The 15,431-nt window shown below is 44.7% G+C and overlaps 1 protein-coding gene across 1 annotated transcript; it reads left to right on the top strand.

Annotated features, from left to right (window-relative positions):
* Window positions 1-2,568: 2,568 nt before the first annotated feature.
* LOC124662492 (4-hydroxybenzoate polyprenyltransferase, mitochondrial-like) lies at window positions 2,569-13,708 on the top strand. Its single transcript, XM_047200325.1, has 8 exons — window positions 2,569-2,699; window positions 11,795-11,930; window positions 12,452-12,573; window positions 12,815-12,884; window positions 12,965-13,114; window positions 13,196-13,331; window positions 13,412-13,508; window positions 13,621-13,708. The coding sequence occupies exons 1-8, from the start codon at window positions 2,641-2,643 to the stop codon at window positions 13,706-13,708; spliced, it is 858 nt and encodes a 285-aa protein (XP_047056281.1). The 5' UTR covers window positions 2,569-2,640.
* The last annotated feature ends 1,723 nt before the right edge of the window (window positions 13,709-15,431 follow it).

Raw genomic sequence — 15,431 nt, 5'->3', positions numbered from 1 at the left:
ATTCCATATTCAAATTCCTCACACTTTTCTAATATTCTAATAGTTATGCATATATTATTTGTCCACTTGCGGTTTAAATATTCAACGATATTAATTATTTGGCCATATTATATGAATAATGCATATACTATTTGATAAAAATATTAATAAATAAATAAAAATAAAATTATTCCATATTCAAATTCCTCACACTTTTTTAATAGTTATGCCTATATTATTTGTCCACTTGCGGTTTAAAGATTGAAAGTTAATTATTTGGTCATATTATATGAATAATGCATATATTATTTGATAATAATATTAAAAATAAAATTATTCCATATTCAAATTCCTCATACTTTTCTAATAGTTATGCATATATTATTTGTCCACTTGCGGTTTAAAGATTGAAAGAAATTCAAATTTCTCACATTGAAATACTATATTATTATCTTATGGTAGTATTTACAACAAGGTACAACCACATTCGCGGGAGCACGGCAGGAAAGAACCGAGAAGTTAAGCGTGCTGAGGGTGGGGTAGCGTGAGGATGTGTGGTCGACTGGTAAGTGACCAAGTCTAGAATTTGAGTATAGATTATGTGTAATTAGTGTAACAATGGTCCAAAGTGAGAGAGTAAAGAAAAAATGAAAAACGAAAAATGAAAAATGAAAAATGAAAAATGAAAAATGAAAAATGAAAAAAGAAAAAACCTTTTGTCCCGGTTGTTATTACGAGCCGGGACAAAAGGTCCTCCAGCCCAAACACCTGCATCGCAGCCACGTGGTGGACTTTATGTCCCAGCTGGTAACTAGGCCGGGACAAAAGGGTTGGCCTTTTGTCCCGCCTCCGTTGTCCCGGGTGGCCGGCCGGGACAAAACCCTCTAACAGCCCGCGACAACAGGCCTATTTTCCACTAACGCGTCCTTTCAGAGGTTAAAGGTCTTGCATGTTTGATAGCTTGTGGAAGGTAATCAGCATTTCATGTTCTTAATTTTTTTTCTTTACTGTCTAAGATCATTGCTATTGTCTTCTTAGTTATATCTATGCTGTAGTCATTTACATCATAAACTAGTAAACCACGTGCACTTTATCTATTAGGGTTGTGGTTGCACATGAGAATGCACTATGAGTGATTGAAATTAATGATGAAGAAGAACAAGGCGTCAACAAGGAGAATTATGTACCATCGGCAGATTAGAGCAATCCAAAGCCAATTGTGGACTGCGAGTACTTTGGTAAAACACATTTTCTTCTTAAAAGCGGCACATATAGAGCATCTATGCAGTTGATCATTGCTTCTGCGTTTTATTTGGTACACCACTTCTACCTTATTAAGACCATGTCTACCAGCGCCCCTCAAATAGGCGTCTCGACAGCTGCTCTCTACTTAGGAAGAGTTGTCCCATACCGGCGACTCTAAACCGGCGCCCCCAATAGCAACCAAAACCCCAATAGCAACCAAAACAATCCCAAAATTAAAACTAGGCGGATTTCATTAAAATTTGTACAAAGTTTGACATTTGAAAAAAAGGTAAAACCTAATCTAATGACGGTGATGGAACGCGCTGAGTCTAGGCTATCGGCGCCGTCACCACTGTTGCCTTCGGAGGACAATATATGTGCAAACAACTAAGTTGTTGTTAGGGACTTTCTTATGTGCCCACCTATGGGGCAAGTTGTTTTCAGGTTTGTTCTTTGTTGTAGTATTCAACTGGGTGTCTGGATGCAACTAAATTTTCTGCGGACAGTTGTATTTATTTTGCTTCGTGGACCTGAGATTTTTTTGCTACAAATCCATCTAAATTGCTTCAGTGTTCCATTGGTGTTCATGACCTAGGGGTTTCATGGGGTGATGGAGGGGAGGGAGAGGGAAAGGAGATGGGGTTGCATTTGGTTTCCTTGGAGCCCTCAGATTTTGTGCTTTCATGTCTTCATTTGTTCAGGTGACGATCAAATCAATGAGCTAGGAAGTGTTGTACGCGATGCGCCCGTACGCGAATCCGTTGTGATACTTATAGGAGGCAGAAAAGTTGTGATACTTATAGGAGGCAGAAAAGTTGTACGTATGGAGGCTTGCAGCAGACCAACCTTGGCCTAGGTGAGGGGCCGGGGTGGGCTGGGATTGGATGATGAAAACCTGTTTTTGCGTACCAAGAAGGTGGACGTCAGACACGAAAGGGAAGTGAGCACCAGGTGCGCGAGATGTGGAATGCTTTTTTGGAGCAGCAGGAAGCGCGCCGGCGAAAAACCTGCCCGGACAAACGAGCACCGCCGGAGGCCGGCCGGCAAGACCAGGCCTGGGCTAAACGCGTCCTAATCCTAAAATAATGGAGAGTGGGAGTACGGGATTACAGGGGATCCAAAGCTGTAGCTGCTAAATTATGCCTATTTGGCATATCCTGCGCGCCTTCGATTTGCTTGCTTCATTAGCTTCAGATTCAGGTTTAAACCCATATCATTCCGTGGTGCCAATAACACGTAGACGAAGGTCCTGACACTGCCATGGCCCTCCACCGCCTGAGCACCACTGAGGCGTGCTCACACTACATCGACAGGGTCCTCTTTCCAGTCCAATCCATGGAGAAAGACAGGAAGGATAGCGGCCCCCCGCCGGTGTCGTGGGTGGAGAGTTCACTTGAGGCGGCGCGCCCGTACGCGATGCTCGCTCGTCTCGACAAGCCCATCGGCACCTGGCTCTTCGCTTGGCCCTGCATGTGGTATGCTTACTAGTTAACTACACTACCGGTGCTGCTGATATTACTATCTGTGAACACCGTTTTTGCATAGAATTAGGGTCACGCTTGAAAACGCAAATATCTGACCCAACCGGCAAAGAGGAAGGACAGTAAGGACGCCGCTAAAACTACCTACAATGAGTGTATCATATGTAGGTTTATGCATTTCCTGCACGCAAAAAAGCTAACATGGCATGGCAATTGATAATAGTAGTATTGGTAGATAGATACCGTATCATGATATGTAGAACTACAAAATTCAATATCAAATAGATCTTCTCCATACATATGTATCGAGATTTTATAAATTAATAATGAGTATATGATATATCATACATTGTAGAGTATGATACACTAGTATCATGTGCATGATATTAATGATACTAGTATTTGATACAACCCATTGTGACCGGTCTAAGAATCCTCCGGCCGGGGCTCAAAACTTCCAAGATCAGTCCCAGTTGTTTGATCAAATCATTTTGGGCCGTTTGATCAGTTTATATGTCTAGTTTTGTCTCAAATTCTGCTTTTGCTACACTGTAGGAAAAAAATTAATTTGCTTTTGCTGCATCGAAGAAGAAAAGGTTCGACTAAAAGTAAAAAAAAAAAAGAAGACCCGCCAGACATGGAGATTTCACTGGAGACCTTTTTGCAAAAAAGAATTATTCTATTGTAGCAAACATGATCTCTTCGAGACTTCGCCGGAGACCTTTTAGCAAAACATTTATGGTACTATAGCAAACCCAACGTCATCGGAGAATCGACATACACCTCGTAGAAAAATCCATGTACTAAAATAGCAAAACAGCAAAACGAATTATGTTACGATGTCTCTAACGAGATCCTTGCTATTGTAGCAAAATAAACATTATACTAATACACCAAAACCTCGTAGCAAGAAATTTATACTAATATAGCAAAACTATATAACAGCTGTAGCAAAGAAATAGTACATGTGATGCAAATCCACATGATGTATATATGGCGAATAACGTAGAATAGTTGTAGAAAAAGAATCCTTCATATGATGCAAGAACAAAGAACTATTGTAGCACAAAACTTTCCCCTATGATGCTAATCCACAGAGTTGTGGTAGCAACGTCGACTCCCGCTCGCAACATCCGGCTCCGTTAGGCGCATGGGTGTGTTGGTTGTTGTCCTTGGGCCGGAGTCATCGAGGGACGAGGGGAGCATAGCCGACATCGGTCAGTGCAGGTGGAGCCCATGGCCAACAGCAGCCAGACATCCTCGCATGCGGCGAGCATGGCCACATAGACCTCAGGTGCGAGGGAGGGGACAAGCTCAACGGCGCCCTGGATGGATCCTCCCCTTGCCGAAGTTGTGCGCCTTAACGGTCGGAGAAAGGGCGATGTGATAGGAGGAGATGCAGGTGGACCTCACGGCACCTGCAGCCCACAAATGATTCGGCAGGCGGCTCCATGGCCGCACCTCGCATCGGCGTGTACAAGACGTAGAGTGCGCCGAGCTCATGAGCCTCGTTTCCGTCTCCTGGAGGAAGCTCCGGCCGGGGGAGCATCGGCGTCAGCCAAAACTCTCCTCTCCCCGTGTCTAGCCAATCCTACGCCCCGTGCGTGAACCTCACGAGGGAGATAAACAAAAGAAAAGAAGATAGGAGTGTCCGGACACATCCTCCGGGGCTGCTCTAAGAGCATCTCCAGTCGCGTCCCCCAAACAACGTTCGAAAAAACGCGGGATCTAGCGTTTGGCGTATACCGCAAGGTGTTGTCGTTTTTGGAGGACATTTGTTTCCAGCCGCATCCCCAAACGAGGCCCCAAAACAATTAAAGAGTACGAAAATTAAAAATTATTATGTTTTACAACTTTGAATGAAATTACCAGTTGATCTACCCTAGCCTACTCGTCGTCCTTCGGGGCACTCGACGGCCCTGCCCCATTGTCACCTTCTCCTATGCGCCGAACTTGATGAGATCCCACATCCTACAGGTGTGCCGCCTGGAGCTAGACGCAAATCACCATCGCCCACTCCATGTAATTTGTTAGGGTGAGCGCCATGTACTAGGCACTACCCGAGCTTTCCCGCATGACTATCTCGCCGCCACCCGCGAAGCTGCGGCCACTCCATTGGCAAGAAGACACGGATGGATGTCGACACTAGTTCACCGGCAGCTGCGAGTCTGGGAGCCGCTCCCCTCGTCAAGTGCCACCTTCACTTTTTCGATAGTGTCCTTGACATAATGCTCTAATACCAGATGATGTTGCCAAAAAAACACATGCAGTCGCTCGCACTGTCTCTAATCTCAACCGCACACGATGGACACGATGGAGTTTTTTTGTGGTGCGTGCAGTAATGCATCTTTTCTATCTCATTCACCTTATTTATGCGGTCAAGGAATGACCCGACAGAACGAACTTATCGGGTGTGCCATCCCACGTCTACTCGCCATGCTGCCACATTCGAATATAAGTTCTAGAATATTACTTTTTAAAATATATTGTTGATTGCTCTTGCTAATTGTTTGGTTGCACTTTCATACAGGAGCCAGAGAGCCTGCTGTCCTTTTTACTATTTATTCTTACCATGTTGTAAATGTTAGATTATTAGGCAATTTCCGTGTGAGTTTAATTACCGAAAGCAACATTACAGATGCACAAGCATACTTAACCATACTTATCAGACTAAGCACATGCATCAGATCTGAACATGGAACAAGTAGCAGTGCAAGGTATGAGAGGAAAAGCACGTACATCGCGACCGGGAAGGTCGCACCAGCAGCAGCACCACCACCACCATGGGTATTGTTGATGTCGCCCATGGTGTAGTCGGATCTGTCGATGAAGCAGCCGGATCGTCGAGGAAGAAGATGAACAGCAGCGAGCAGTCGCGCCGAGACGCTCCCCAAAAACCTTATCGCCCGTCTCCCGGTGCGGGATCTCAACGGACGGAGTTTCGGAGGCCTGCTCTCCCGGACGGCTGTGCACGCAAACGCCGGGATGGGGAAGACTAGAGAGTAGCGCAGCAAAAGGAACTTCGCGAGAGAGATGGACTAGAGAGTTCTGAGAACTGTGTGTTTCTCTAGATCTGATCTGTCTCCTTGTATAGCCTGGGAGGAAGCCGACCCGACCGCGTTGACACGCGTAGGAAGCCAGGGACACGCGGCGAGCATGCACATGCAGGCCGACACGTACCCAACACAGTTGGTGCACCAAGCAAAAATTTAGGCTTCCTTGAGTGTGTATCGAACTCGAACTCGAGTCACGAAACGCGACGTGCGTGCGTGACGTGCCGAGCCGAGACGGGCGGGCGGAGGAGGAGTGCGCGAGGGCTCTTTCTATTCTCACTCACTTGGAATGACTAGAACAGCAACCCTTATATACCACTCCAACTCTCTCCCAACTAGCAATGTGGGACTAAACTTTGTCCCCCAAGGCTGTCCCAAGCTGCCAACGTGATGGGCCTTGAGATTTCAGGAATTGTAGACTACATGGGCTGCCTTACTGGGCTGCAGCCCATCTACATTCAACAATCCCCCACCAGATCTCACATGCACATCAGATGACACATTAGTTCCGTTCACTGTTTAATATACCTGCACTTCGGTGGAGACTGTTAAGTTGAACTTCCACCTAGGCAAGGTGCTACGCTTGACTACAACCGAACAATGGACTATGCCTTGAATTGTCGGTCTTTGTGCAAGCAAGTTTCGCTCAATGCCGGCACGGTACTAGGCTGCCATAGCCTTCCCCTCGGGTGGAGCTTATAAGTCATACTCCTCGGCCTTTCATGAGCTTACTAGAGATTCACCCAAATCTCCCACACTATGACCAGTAGTGTCACTCATATAGGTGTGTTCTTCAAAAGATCGCCTCAGTAGGACAGCGTCTTCGCTCATTAAGAGCCGCTCAGAACACATTAAGACATTGTCAACCTGCCTTACAGTAGCTATGAGAGAATTGCATCTGCAGCGGAGTGGGAGTATTAAATTTTCTCTCAACTCAGTTACTCCGGTTTGTTTTCCCAGGTCCTAGTTCACGGAATTTCCGATCACATAGGTTGGGTTACCCCCTCGGCAACTCAAGTGGGTCTCAAACCCATCTCCATTGATGCAAGGTCTATCATATTTCTTGATAGTCCTTTTGTGAAAGGATCTGCCGATTTTTAGCACTTTGGACATAATCCAATGCTATCACTCCGGAGTTCTTCAGTTTTCTGACAGACTTCAATCTCCTCTTGATATGTTTGGAACTTTTCATATTATCCTTAGAACTTTTCACTTTGACAATCACAGTTTGATTATCACAATTCATGAGGATGGCCGGTATTGGTTTTTCAACCATAGGCAAGTCCATCAAGAGCTCACGAAGCCATTCCGCTTCGACAGTAGCTGTATCTAATGCTGTGAGTTCTGCTTCCATAGTTGACCTCGTTAAGATGGTCTCGCTTGCAAGACTTCCAGGAAACAGCGCCACCACCAAGAGTGAAAACATATCCACTTGTGGCCTTCATTTTAGCATCAGAAATCCAATTGGAGTCACTATACCCTTCAAGTCCTCTTGGATACCCGGTATAATGAATTCCATAACTCATGGTTCCCTTTAGATAGCGCATCACTCTCTCAAGAGCATGCCAATGATCATCTCCCGGGTTGGCCACAAACCGGCTAAGTTTGCACACGACAAACGAGATATCGAGCCTCGTAGCGCAAGCTAAATACATGAGTGAACCAATGATTTGAGAGTATCTCAATTGATCTTTAGTTGCCTTTTCATTCTTTCGAAGCAAGACACTAGGATCATAAGGTGTGAGAGAAGATTTGCAATCAGCATAGCCAAATCTGCTCAACACCTTCTCAACATAATGAGATTGCACAAGTGTAATCCCATTATTCTCATCTCTCAATAGCTTGATGTTCAATATAACATCAGCTTCTCCAAGATCTTTCATCTCGAAACACTGAGATAAGAAGGTTTTTACCTCCTGAATCACTTTGAGACTTGTCCCAAAAATTAGTATGTCATCCACATACAAGCATAGGACAACTCCCTCACCCCCACCATGGCGGTAATACACACATTTGTCGGCTTCATTGACAGCAAAGCCCACAGATGTCAAAGTTCTTTCAAACTTCTCATGCCATTGTTTGGGTGCTTGTTTAAGACCATACAAAGATTTCTTTAATTTACACACCTTTCTTTCTTGACCTTGTAGTACAAAACCATCGAGCTGTTCCATGTAAATTTCCTCGTCCAACTCTCCATTTAGGAAAGCCGTCTTAACGTCCATTTGATGAACGAGAAGACCGTGTGAGGCAGCCAATGACAGTAGTACTCGGATGGTGGTCAATCTCGCCACAGGTGAGTAGGTATCGAAGAAATCTTCGCCTTCCTTTTGGGTATAGCCTTTGGCTACAAGCCGAGCCTTGTACTTCTCAATAGTACCATCAGCTCGAAGCTTCTTCTTAAATACCCATTTACATCCTACAGGTTTGCACCCATAAGGACGCTCAGATAACTCCCAAGTTCCATTAGCCAAGATGGAATCCATCTCGCTTTGAACCGCTTCCTTCCAGTAGTCTGCATCAGGAGATGCGAGAGCTTCTGAAACGGTAGTGGGAGTATCATCCACAAGATACACAATGAAATCATTACCAAAAGACTTTGCAGTCCTTTGTCTCTTACTCCTTGTGGGAGCTTCATTGTTATCTTCATCAGAATCTGAACTCTCATCATCAGATTCCTCATCAGACTCCGTAGCAGTTTCATGTATTGGATCAGATTCCCAACTAGACATGCCATGCATATCTCTCATAGGAAATATGTCCTCAAAGAATGTAGCATCTCTTGATTCAAAGATGGTGCCAACATTCATGTCGTCCACTCCAGATTTCACCACAAGAAATCTATAAGCAATGCTATGGGCAGCATAGCCAAGAAAGACACAGTCCACGGTTTTTGGTCCAAGCTTTCGCTTTTTGGTGATTGGCAAATTCACTTTAGCCAAACAGCCCCAAGTTCGTAGGTAGGAGAGTGTTGGTCTTTTCTTTTCCCATTCCTCATAAGGGGTAATCTCTTTATTCTTGGTTGGAACACGATTTAGGACATGACACGAAGTCAATATAGCCTCCCCCCACCATTCCTTGGATAAACCCGAAACATCTAACATGGCATTAACCAAATCTGTTAGAGTACGGTTTTTCCTTTCCGCAATCCCATTGGATTGTGGGGAATTGGGAGGCGTCCTCTCATGGATTATACCATGTTCCGCACAGAATAAATTGAACTCATTAGAAAAGTACTCTCCACCACGATCAGACCGAACCCTTTTTATCTTTCTTTCAAGTTGATTCTCAACTTCAGCCTTATAGATTTTAAAGAAATCAAGAGCCTCATCTTTAGTTTTCAGGAGATACACATAACAATACCTAGTGGAATCATCAATCAAAGTCATGAAAAATTTCTTTCCACCTTTTGTCAACTCACCATTCATCTCACATAGATCTGAATGTATGAGCTCTAGTGGTGCCAAGTTTCTTTCCTTCGCGAGCTTATGAGGCTTGCGAGGCTGCTTTGCTTGCACACAAGCATGGCACTTAGAGCCTTTGACAAAGGTGAATTTCGGAATTAAACTCATATCAGCAAGCCGCGTCATACAACCGAAATTAACATGACAAAGTCGTGAATGCCAAACATTAGTTTCATTAACATTAGTGCTTACATGGTTCACAACATTATCACAGAAGTCTTGTAGAGAGAAACGCAACATTCCCTCACACTCATATCCCTTTCCAACAAAAGTTCCATACTTAGACAGTACAACTTTATTGGACTCAAACACCAACTTAAACCCATCTTTCATAAGACGGGAGCCACTAACGAGATTCTTCTTGATAGAAGGGACATGCAAGCACGTTCCTCGGTTGCACGATCTTTCCCGAAGTAAACTTCAGATCTACCGTGCCAACACCACGAACAGTAGCATGTAACCCATTCCCCATCATTACTGAGGAACCTCGTGCCTGATAAGAGGTAAACATGGAGATGTCAGCACACACATGAACATTAGCACCTGTATCAACCCACCATTCCATGGGCTGAAACACCGAAAGAACAGTAGGTAACATATTACCATACCCTGTAGTTCCTTCCTCTCGTGTTGCCAATGACCATGCTCGACAGAATTTGAGTTCCGTCCAGACTGACATTTCTTTCCTTTGCGTTGTGGACAACGATTGGCCCAATGGCCAGTCTCGCCACACACCCAGGCAAGGATCTTTCTTCTCCGTTTTCCCCTTCTTCTTGAAGTTGGTAGTCCGGGAGACTCCCTTGTTCTTTCCCTTGGACTTGTGGGCATTTTTCCGCACCATATTGGCAGCAGAACGTCCCTCGGTTCCTCCAAGTGTGTTTGTCTTTTGCCCTCGCCTTCTCCTCAACATCCGGAGAGCCCATGATATTCTCAACGGAAAACTCATGCCTCCGATGTTTCGAGGAAGTGGCAAAGTTCCTCCATGAAGGGGGAAGCTTAGCGACAATGCATCCCGCGACAAACTTGTCCGGTAGCACACACTTGAGGAGCTCGAGTTCCTTTGCCATGATCTGTATCTCATGAGCCTGTTCTACTACAGATCGGTTCTCAACCATTCTGTAGTCATTGAACTGCTCCATAGCATACAGTTCACCTCCGGCATCGGCAGCACCAAACTTAGCGTCTAGTGCATCCCACAGTTCCTTCCCATTTCGTATGTGCAGATAAGCATCAACCAACTTGTCTCCAAGCACACTTAGGACGGCACCCACAAAGATTACGGTGGCATCCCCGAACGCTTTATCCTCTTCAGGAGTAAGCGGACCTCTGGGAGTACCTTCCGCAACTCGATGCACGCCCATAGAAGTGAGCCACAAGAGGGTCTTACTCTGCCATCTCTTGAAATGAGAACCCGTAAACGGGCTCGGTTTAAGCGCAGCAGAAGAAACCAGACGGTGAAAATTGCCTAAGCATATAAGGTTTTTGGATTGTTAGATTATTAGGCAATTTCCGTGTGAGTTTAATTACCGAAAGCAACATTACAGATGCACAAGCATACTTAACCATACTTATCAGACTAAGCACATGCATCGGATCCGAACATGGAACAAGTAGCGAGTGCAAGGTATGAGAGGAAAAGCACGTACATCGCGACCGGGAAGGTCGCACCGAGCAGCAAGACCACCACCACCATGGGTATTGTTGATGTCGCCCATGGTGTAGTCGGATCTGTCGATGAAGCAGCCGGATCGTCGAGGAAGAAGATGAACAGCAGCGAGCAGTCGCGCCGAGACGCTCCCCAAAAACCTTATCGCCCGTCTCCCGGTGCAGGATCTCAACGGACGGAGTTTCGGAGGCCTGCTCTCCCGGACGGCTGTGCACGCAAACGCCGGGATGGGGAAGACTAGAGAGTAGCGCAGCAAAAGGAACTTCGCGAGAGAGATGGACTAGAGAGTTCTGAGAACTGTGTGTTTCTCTAGATCTGATCTGTCTCCTTGTATAGCCTGGGAGGCGGCGAGCATGCACATGCAGGCCGACACGTACCCAACACAGTTGGTGCACCAAGCAAAAATTTAGGCTTCCTTGAGTGTGTATCGAACTCGAACTCGAGTCACGAAACGCGACGTGCGTGCGTGACGTGACGTGCCGAGCCGAGACGGGCGGGCGGAGGAGGAGGAGTGCGCGAGGGCTCTTTCTATTCTCACTCACTTGGAATGACTAGAACAGCAACCCTTATATACCACTCCAACTCTCTCCCAACTAGCAATGTGGGACTAAACTTTGTCCCCCAAGGCTGTCCCAAGCTGCCAACGTGATGGGCCTTGAGATTTCAGGAATTGTAGACTACATGGGCTGCCTTACTGGGCTGCAGCCCATCTACATTCAACAGTACATTACCAAGTAACAAGAGAAATCATCTAAATGTTTCATAACTCAAAACATGGTACCATCTTATGGTTTGTTAAAGCTTCATATGAGACATTTTTAATGCATTTTGGCATTTTTTGTACATTTAGTTCAAACCAGATTTATTTGTCTCCTGATTTGGAAAGCTCCTGTAACCTTTGCTTTGTAGGTCAATAACAATCGCGGCAATGCCGGGGGAGCTCCCTGACTTGAAAATGCTCGCACTCTTTGGATGTTTAGCTATCCCCATGAGGGGAGCTGGTTGCACAGTCAATGATCTTCTCGACCGCAACATTGATAAGAAGGTTATTTGTGTATCTCCTTTATAATTTCTTCTAGTTGCATACAACACCCTTCAGAATTTCCCTGTTATTGAAAATACATTGAAGTTTTTCGAACCACGGATATACATAAAAGGATCAAATGCAGCTATAGATGTATTATATGATTACTTTTGAACTAATAATTTAGCACAATTAAGTGTCATATGTCATGATAAATAGGTTAAGTAGTAGACTAAACAAAAAACTTAGTTAAACTCGTATAGAGAAATATTCTAACAAAGGCGCTCAAAAAATATTGGATATATTTTCTAGAGATGCAAGTAGGTCACTATTAAGTACCCTGTACCCTAATAGCCGTGAAAAATAAAGTAACTTTTCCAAAGTGATCATTTGATGGCATAAGTTACCTCAATTTTTTGAACTGAAGTGGATAGAAGGTACTCTAACGATGACCCACTTGCATATATAAATGTCTCTACGTTGCATTATTTCACTCAAGTGGCTCAAGCGAAGAAGTGATGATGGACATGTTCCTCTTGTAGGTTGAGCGCACCAAAATCAGGCCTCTTGCATCAGGCGTTCTAACTCCTTTTCAAGGATTGTGCTTCCTCGGATATCAACTACTAGTTGTATTGGGTTTTGTTCTCCAACTGAACAACTTTAGGTAATTTCTTCTCCTTGCTCGTGCGAATGGAATGAAATTTATCTATTCCGAATGCTCCAAACTCGACCTAAGAAACAGTCTATCATATGGCATTGTGTGGAATTCATATAAAGAAGCCTACAAGTCTAAGTCTAATGTATGTCTGCTGATCCATTTGGACATACTAATTTCCAAAAAATCCAACGAATTGCTTCTATAATTATACAATACCACCTCTAAATTTGCCCCATTTCCTATGTAGCCGTGTTCTCTGGCTTTCTTGGCTTCCATTGGTGTTTTCATATCCCTTGATGAAGAGGTTCACATTTTGGGTATGTGATAAGGTTTTACTAATGTAATGTTGCTTACAGAGAGTGAACACTTAAATTACTTCCAATGCATTTTTTAACAGCCTCAGGCATATCTCGGCTTCACATTCAACTGGGGAGCTTTGTTAGGATGGGCTGCTATCAAAGATAGTTTAGAGCCCACTGTCATCCTTCCATTGTACATTGCTGGGATATGTTGGACATTGGTGTACGATACCATATATGCACACCAGGTGTTTTTCCATATCAAATTGAGCAAACACATCTTATTAGGTTGACGTGGTATCTTATCATCGTACCATAATGCATGTCAGGACAAACAAGATGACCTCAAACTAGGAGTTAAATCCACAGCCTTATGGTTTGGAGATTCAACCAAGCACTGGATTAGCGCCTTTGGTACTGCAGTGATTGGTGGTTTAGCACTTAGTGGCTATAATGCTGAACTTGGTTAGTGATCTTATCACACTGGTATTTATTTTATTTTTAAGTAGCATGTATTGACTTCTTACATTAATCATGTTCCACAGCTTGGCCATACTACTATTTTCTGATAGCTGCAGCCGCACAGTTGGCATGGCAGATTTCAACTGTTGACTTATCTAACCGCGTAGATTGCAACATGAAGTATGATTTTCTAAATTGAAATCATTGTGATTTAGAACAAATGATATGATAATTTCTTTCTTACACCGCTCTGATGTTCTTGACCTGACTAAGTTGCATCCTTACTATGCAGATTTGTCTCAAATAAGTGGTTTGGAGCCTTGGTATTCAGTGGGATAGTTTTCGGTCGACTTGCATCATTATCGATACATCAGGCGTGATGTGCTTCTAAGTGCAGTGTGTGGTCCAAAATGAGCATTTCTAAGTTCACCATTTAATAACATCGAAGTAAAGAAGATTTGTCAAAATTTACGGCATTGGCTATATATCCACTTCTTCCCGAAAGAAGCACGTCGTCCGATGCCAGTCCGAGATGCGAGAGGTGACGTGGAGCCATCGGGACATAGCCCCCCCGGTCTTCCGGCCATAGTCCCACCATGCTTCGACTACACGAAATCTGGTGGTTTGTAACAATTTTGGAACCTCATAGACAAGATGGGGTCAAGGGTAGCCATCCCCGATGAGATTTGCACCGAAATCCGTGTCAAGTATGAGATTACAACGTATTGGGATGCCAGAAAACGTCACAGATGGGTGTGACATTTCAGAATTTCATTGTGCCCAACCAAACCATCCCAGCTCGGTCACCCATGATATACTTTTTTTTACCACGGATAACATCACGGCAGACGCACCACGTGGCGAACAACATCGCGGCAATCGTTAGCATTGTTTTCTTACATCACATGTTCTGTAACTAACATCATCAAGATCGTCACAGATGCCGTCATAATTAAGCGTAGGATGCCGCCATCACGCCCGCAACGAATTGTTTTCATCACCATTAAGAGGAAGGTTAAACCATTAAAATAACTGAGTTTTACAGTTTTTATCGAAAAAATGGCCGCGGACAGATCCCTTAAAATCGCCTAACCCTTAGATATTTTTGAAGGGCATCGTGAACACACACCTGAGGCCCTTGTATCTAAAGTTGCGGAGGCAAATGTGTCGGTACCATTTATACTAGTCAACGCTGGTGGTTATCAAATTTCAGCTCACGCCCCGATGTGGAACTCGTCGGACATTCGCCAGAACCTAGTCAACTTCAATGCGGTGGCAAAAATTCTCCCAAATTCACATCGAGCTTGTCCACGGTCACGCACGGTTGGAGCTCGTCCTCGGCCATGCACATCGGGAGCTCATCCTCGACCACGGGCAGTGGGAGCTTGTCCTAGTTTACGCGCGGGAGGCCATCCTCGTCCAAGCCATGCACCCAGAATGCTCGTCCACGTCCACGTGTGGCATTCCATTCTCGTCCTTTTCCACGACCAGGGAGGGCGCTCGTCCTCACCCTTGACCATGCAACTGTGCTGGCGAGTGTCAGAGGCCGGCGTAGAGGCAGGGGCGCGAAGGTGGCCAGAGGTAGGGAAGGCGCGCACTAGAGATAGGGGCCGGTGGGGGCAGGTTGATGGTGGCCACGGGGAAGAAGAGAGGAAAATGAGAAAGAGAACAAAAAATAAAATGCTTTTTGCTTTTACAATCCAGTTTTTCGGTATCAGTTCTAGCAGAGTCTATTTGAGACAGTAAAAAAAATATAGTGCTATGTATAGAGGTTTTTAAAGGTCCAATTTTTAACGGGTATGATGGAGTTGCTCTTACTGTCATCCCTCAGCCACCGTGGACCAATCAAAGACAGCCATTGGACCAATCATATGGTGGAATATGGACCAATCAGAGACAAACATGTGGACCAACTAGAGGACGACAAATGGACCAATCAAAGATAGACATATGCGGGGAATACACGTGTCCTTGTCCTTCATACATGACGTTTTTTAGTCATTGTTGCTAACCAATGATTTGACGCCATGGGATCCTGTCCGTGACGTTTTACTGTGAAGTTTCCCTTTTCTTTACCGTGGCTAACCAATGATTAAGTGTTCG

This window comes from Lolium rigidum, chromosome 1 (assembly GCF_022539505.1).
Source record: "Lolium rigidum isolate FL_2022 chromosome 1, APGP_CSIRO_Lrig_0.1, whole genome shotgun sequence".
Taxonomy (NCBI): Eukaryota; Viridiplantae; Streptophyta; class Magnoliopsida; order Poales; family Poaceae; genus Lolium; species Lolium rigidum.
The sequence above is the reverse complement of the archived record's forward strand: the minus strand, read 5'-3'. Positions and strand labels throughout refer to the sequence as shown.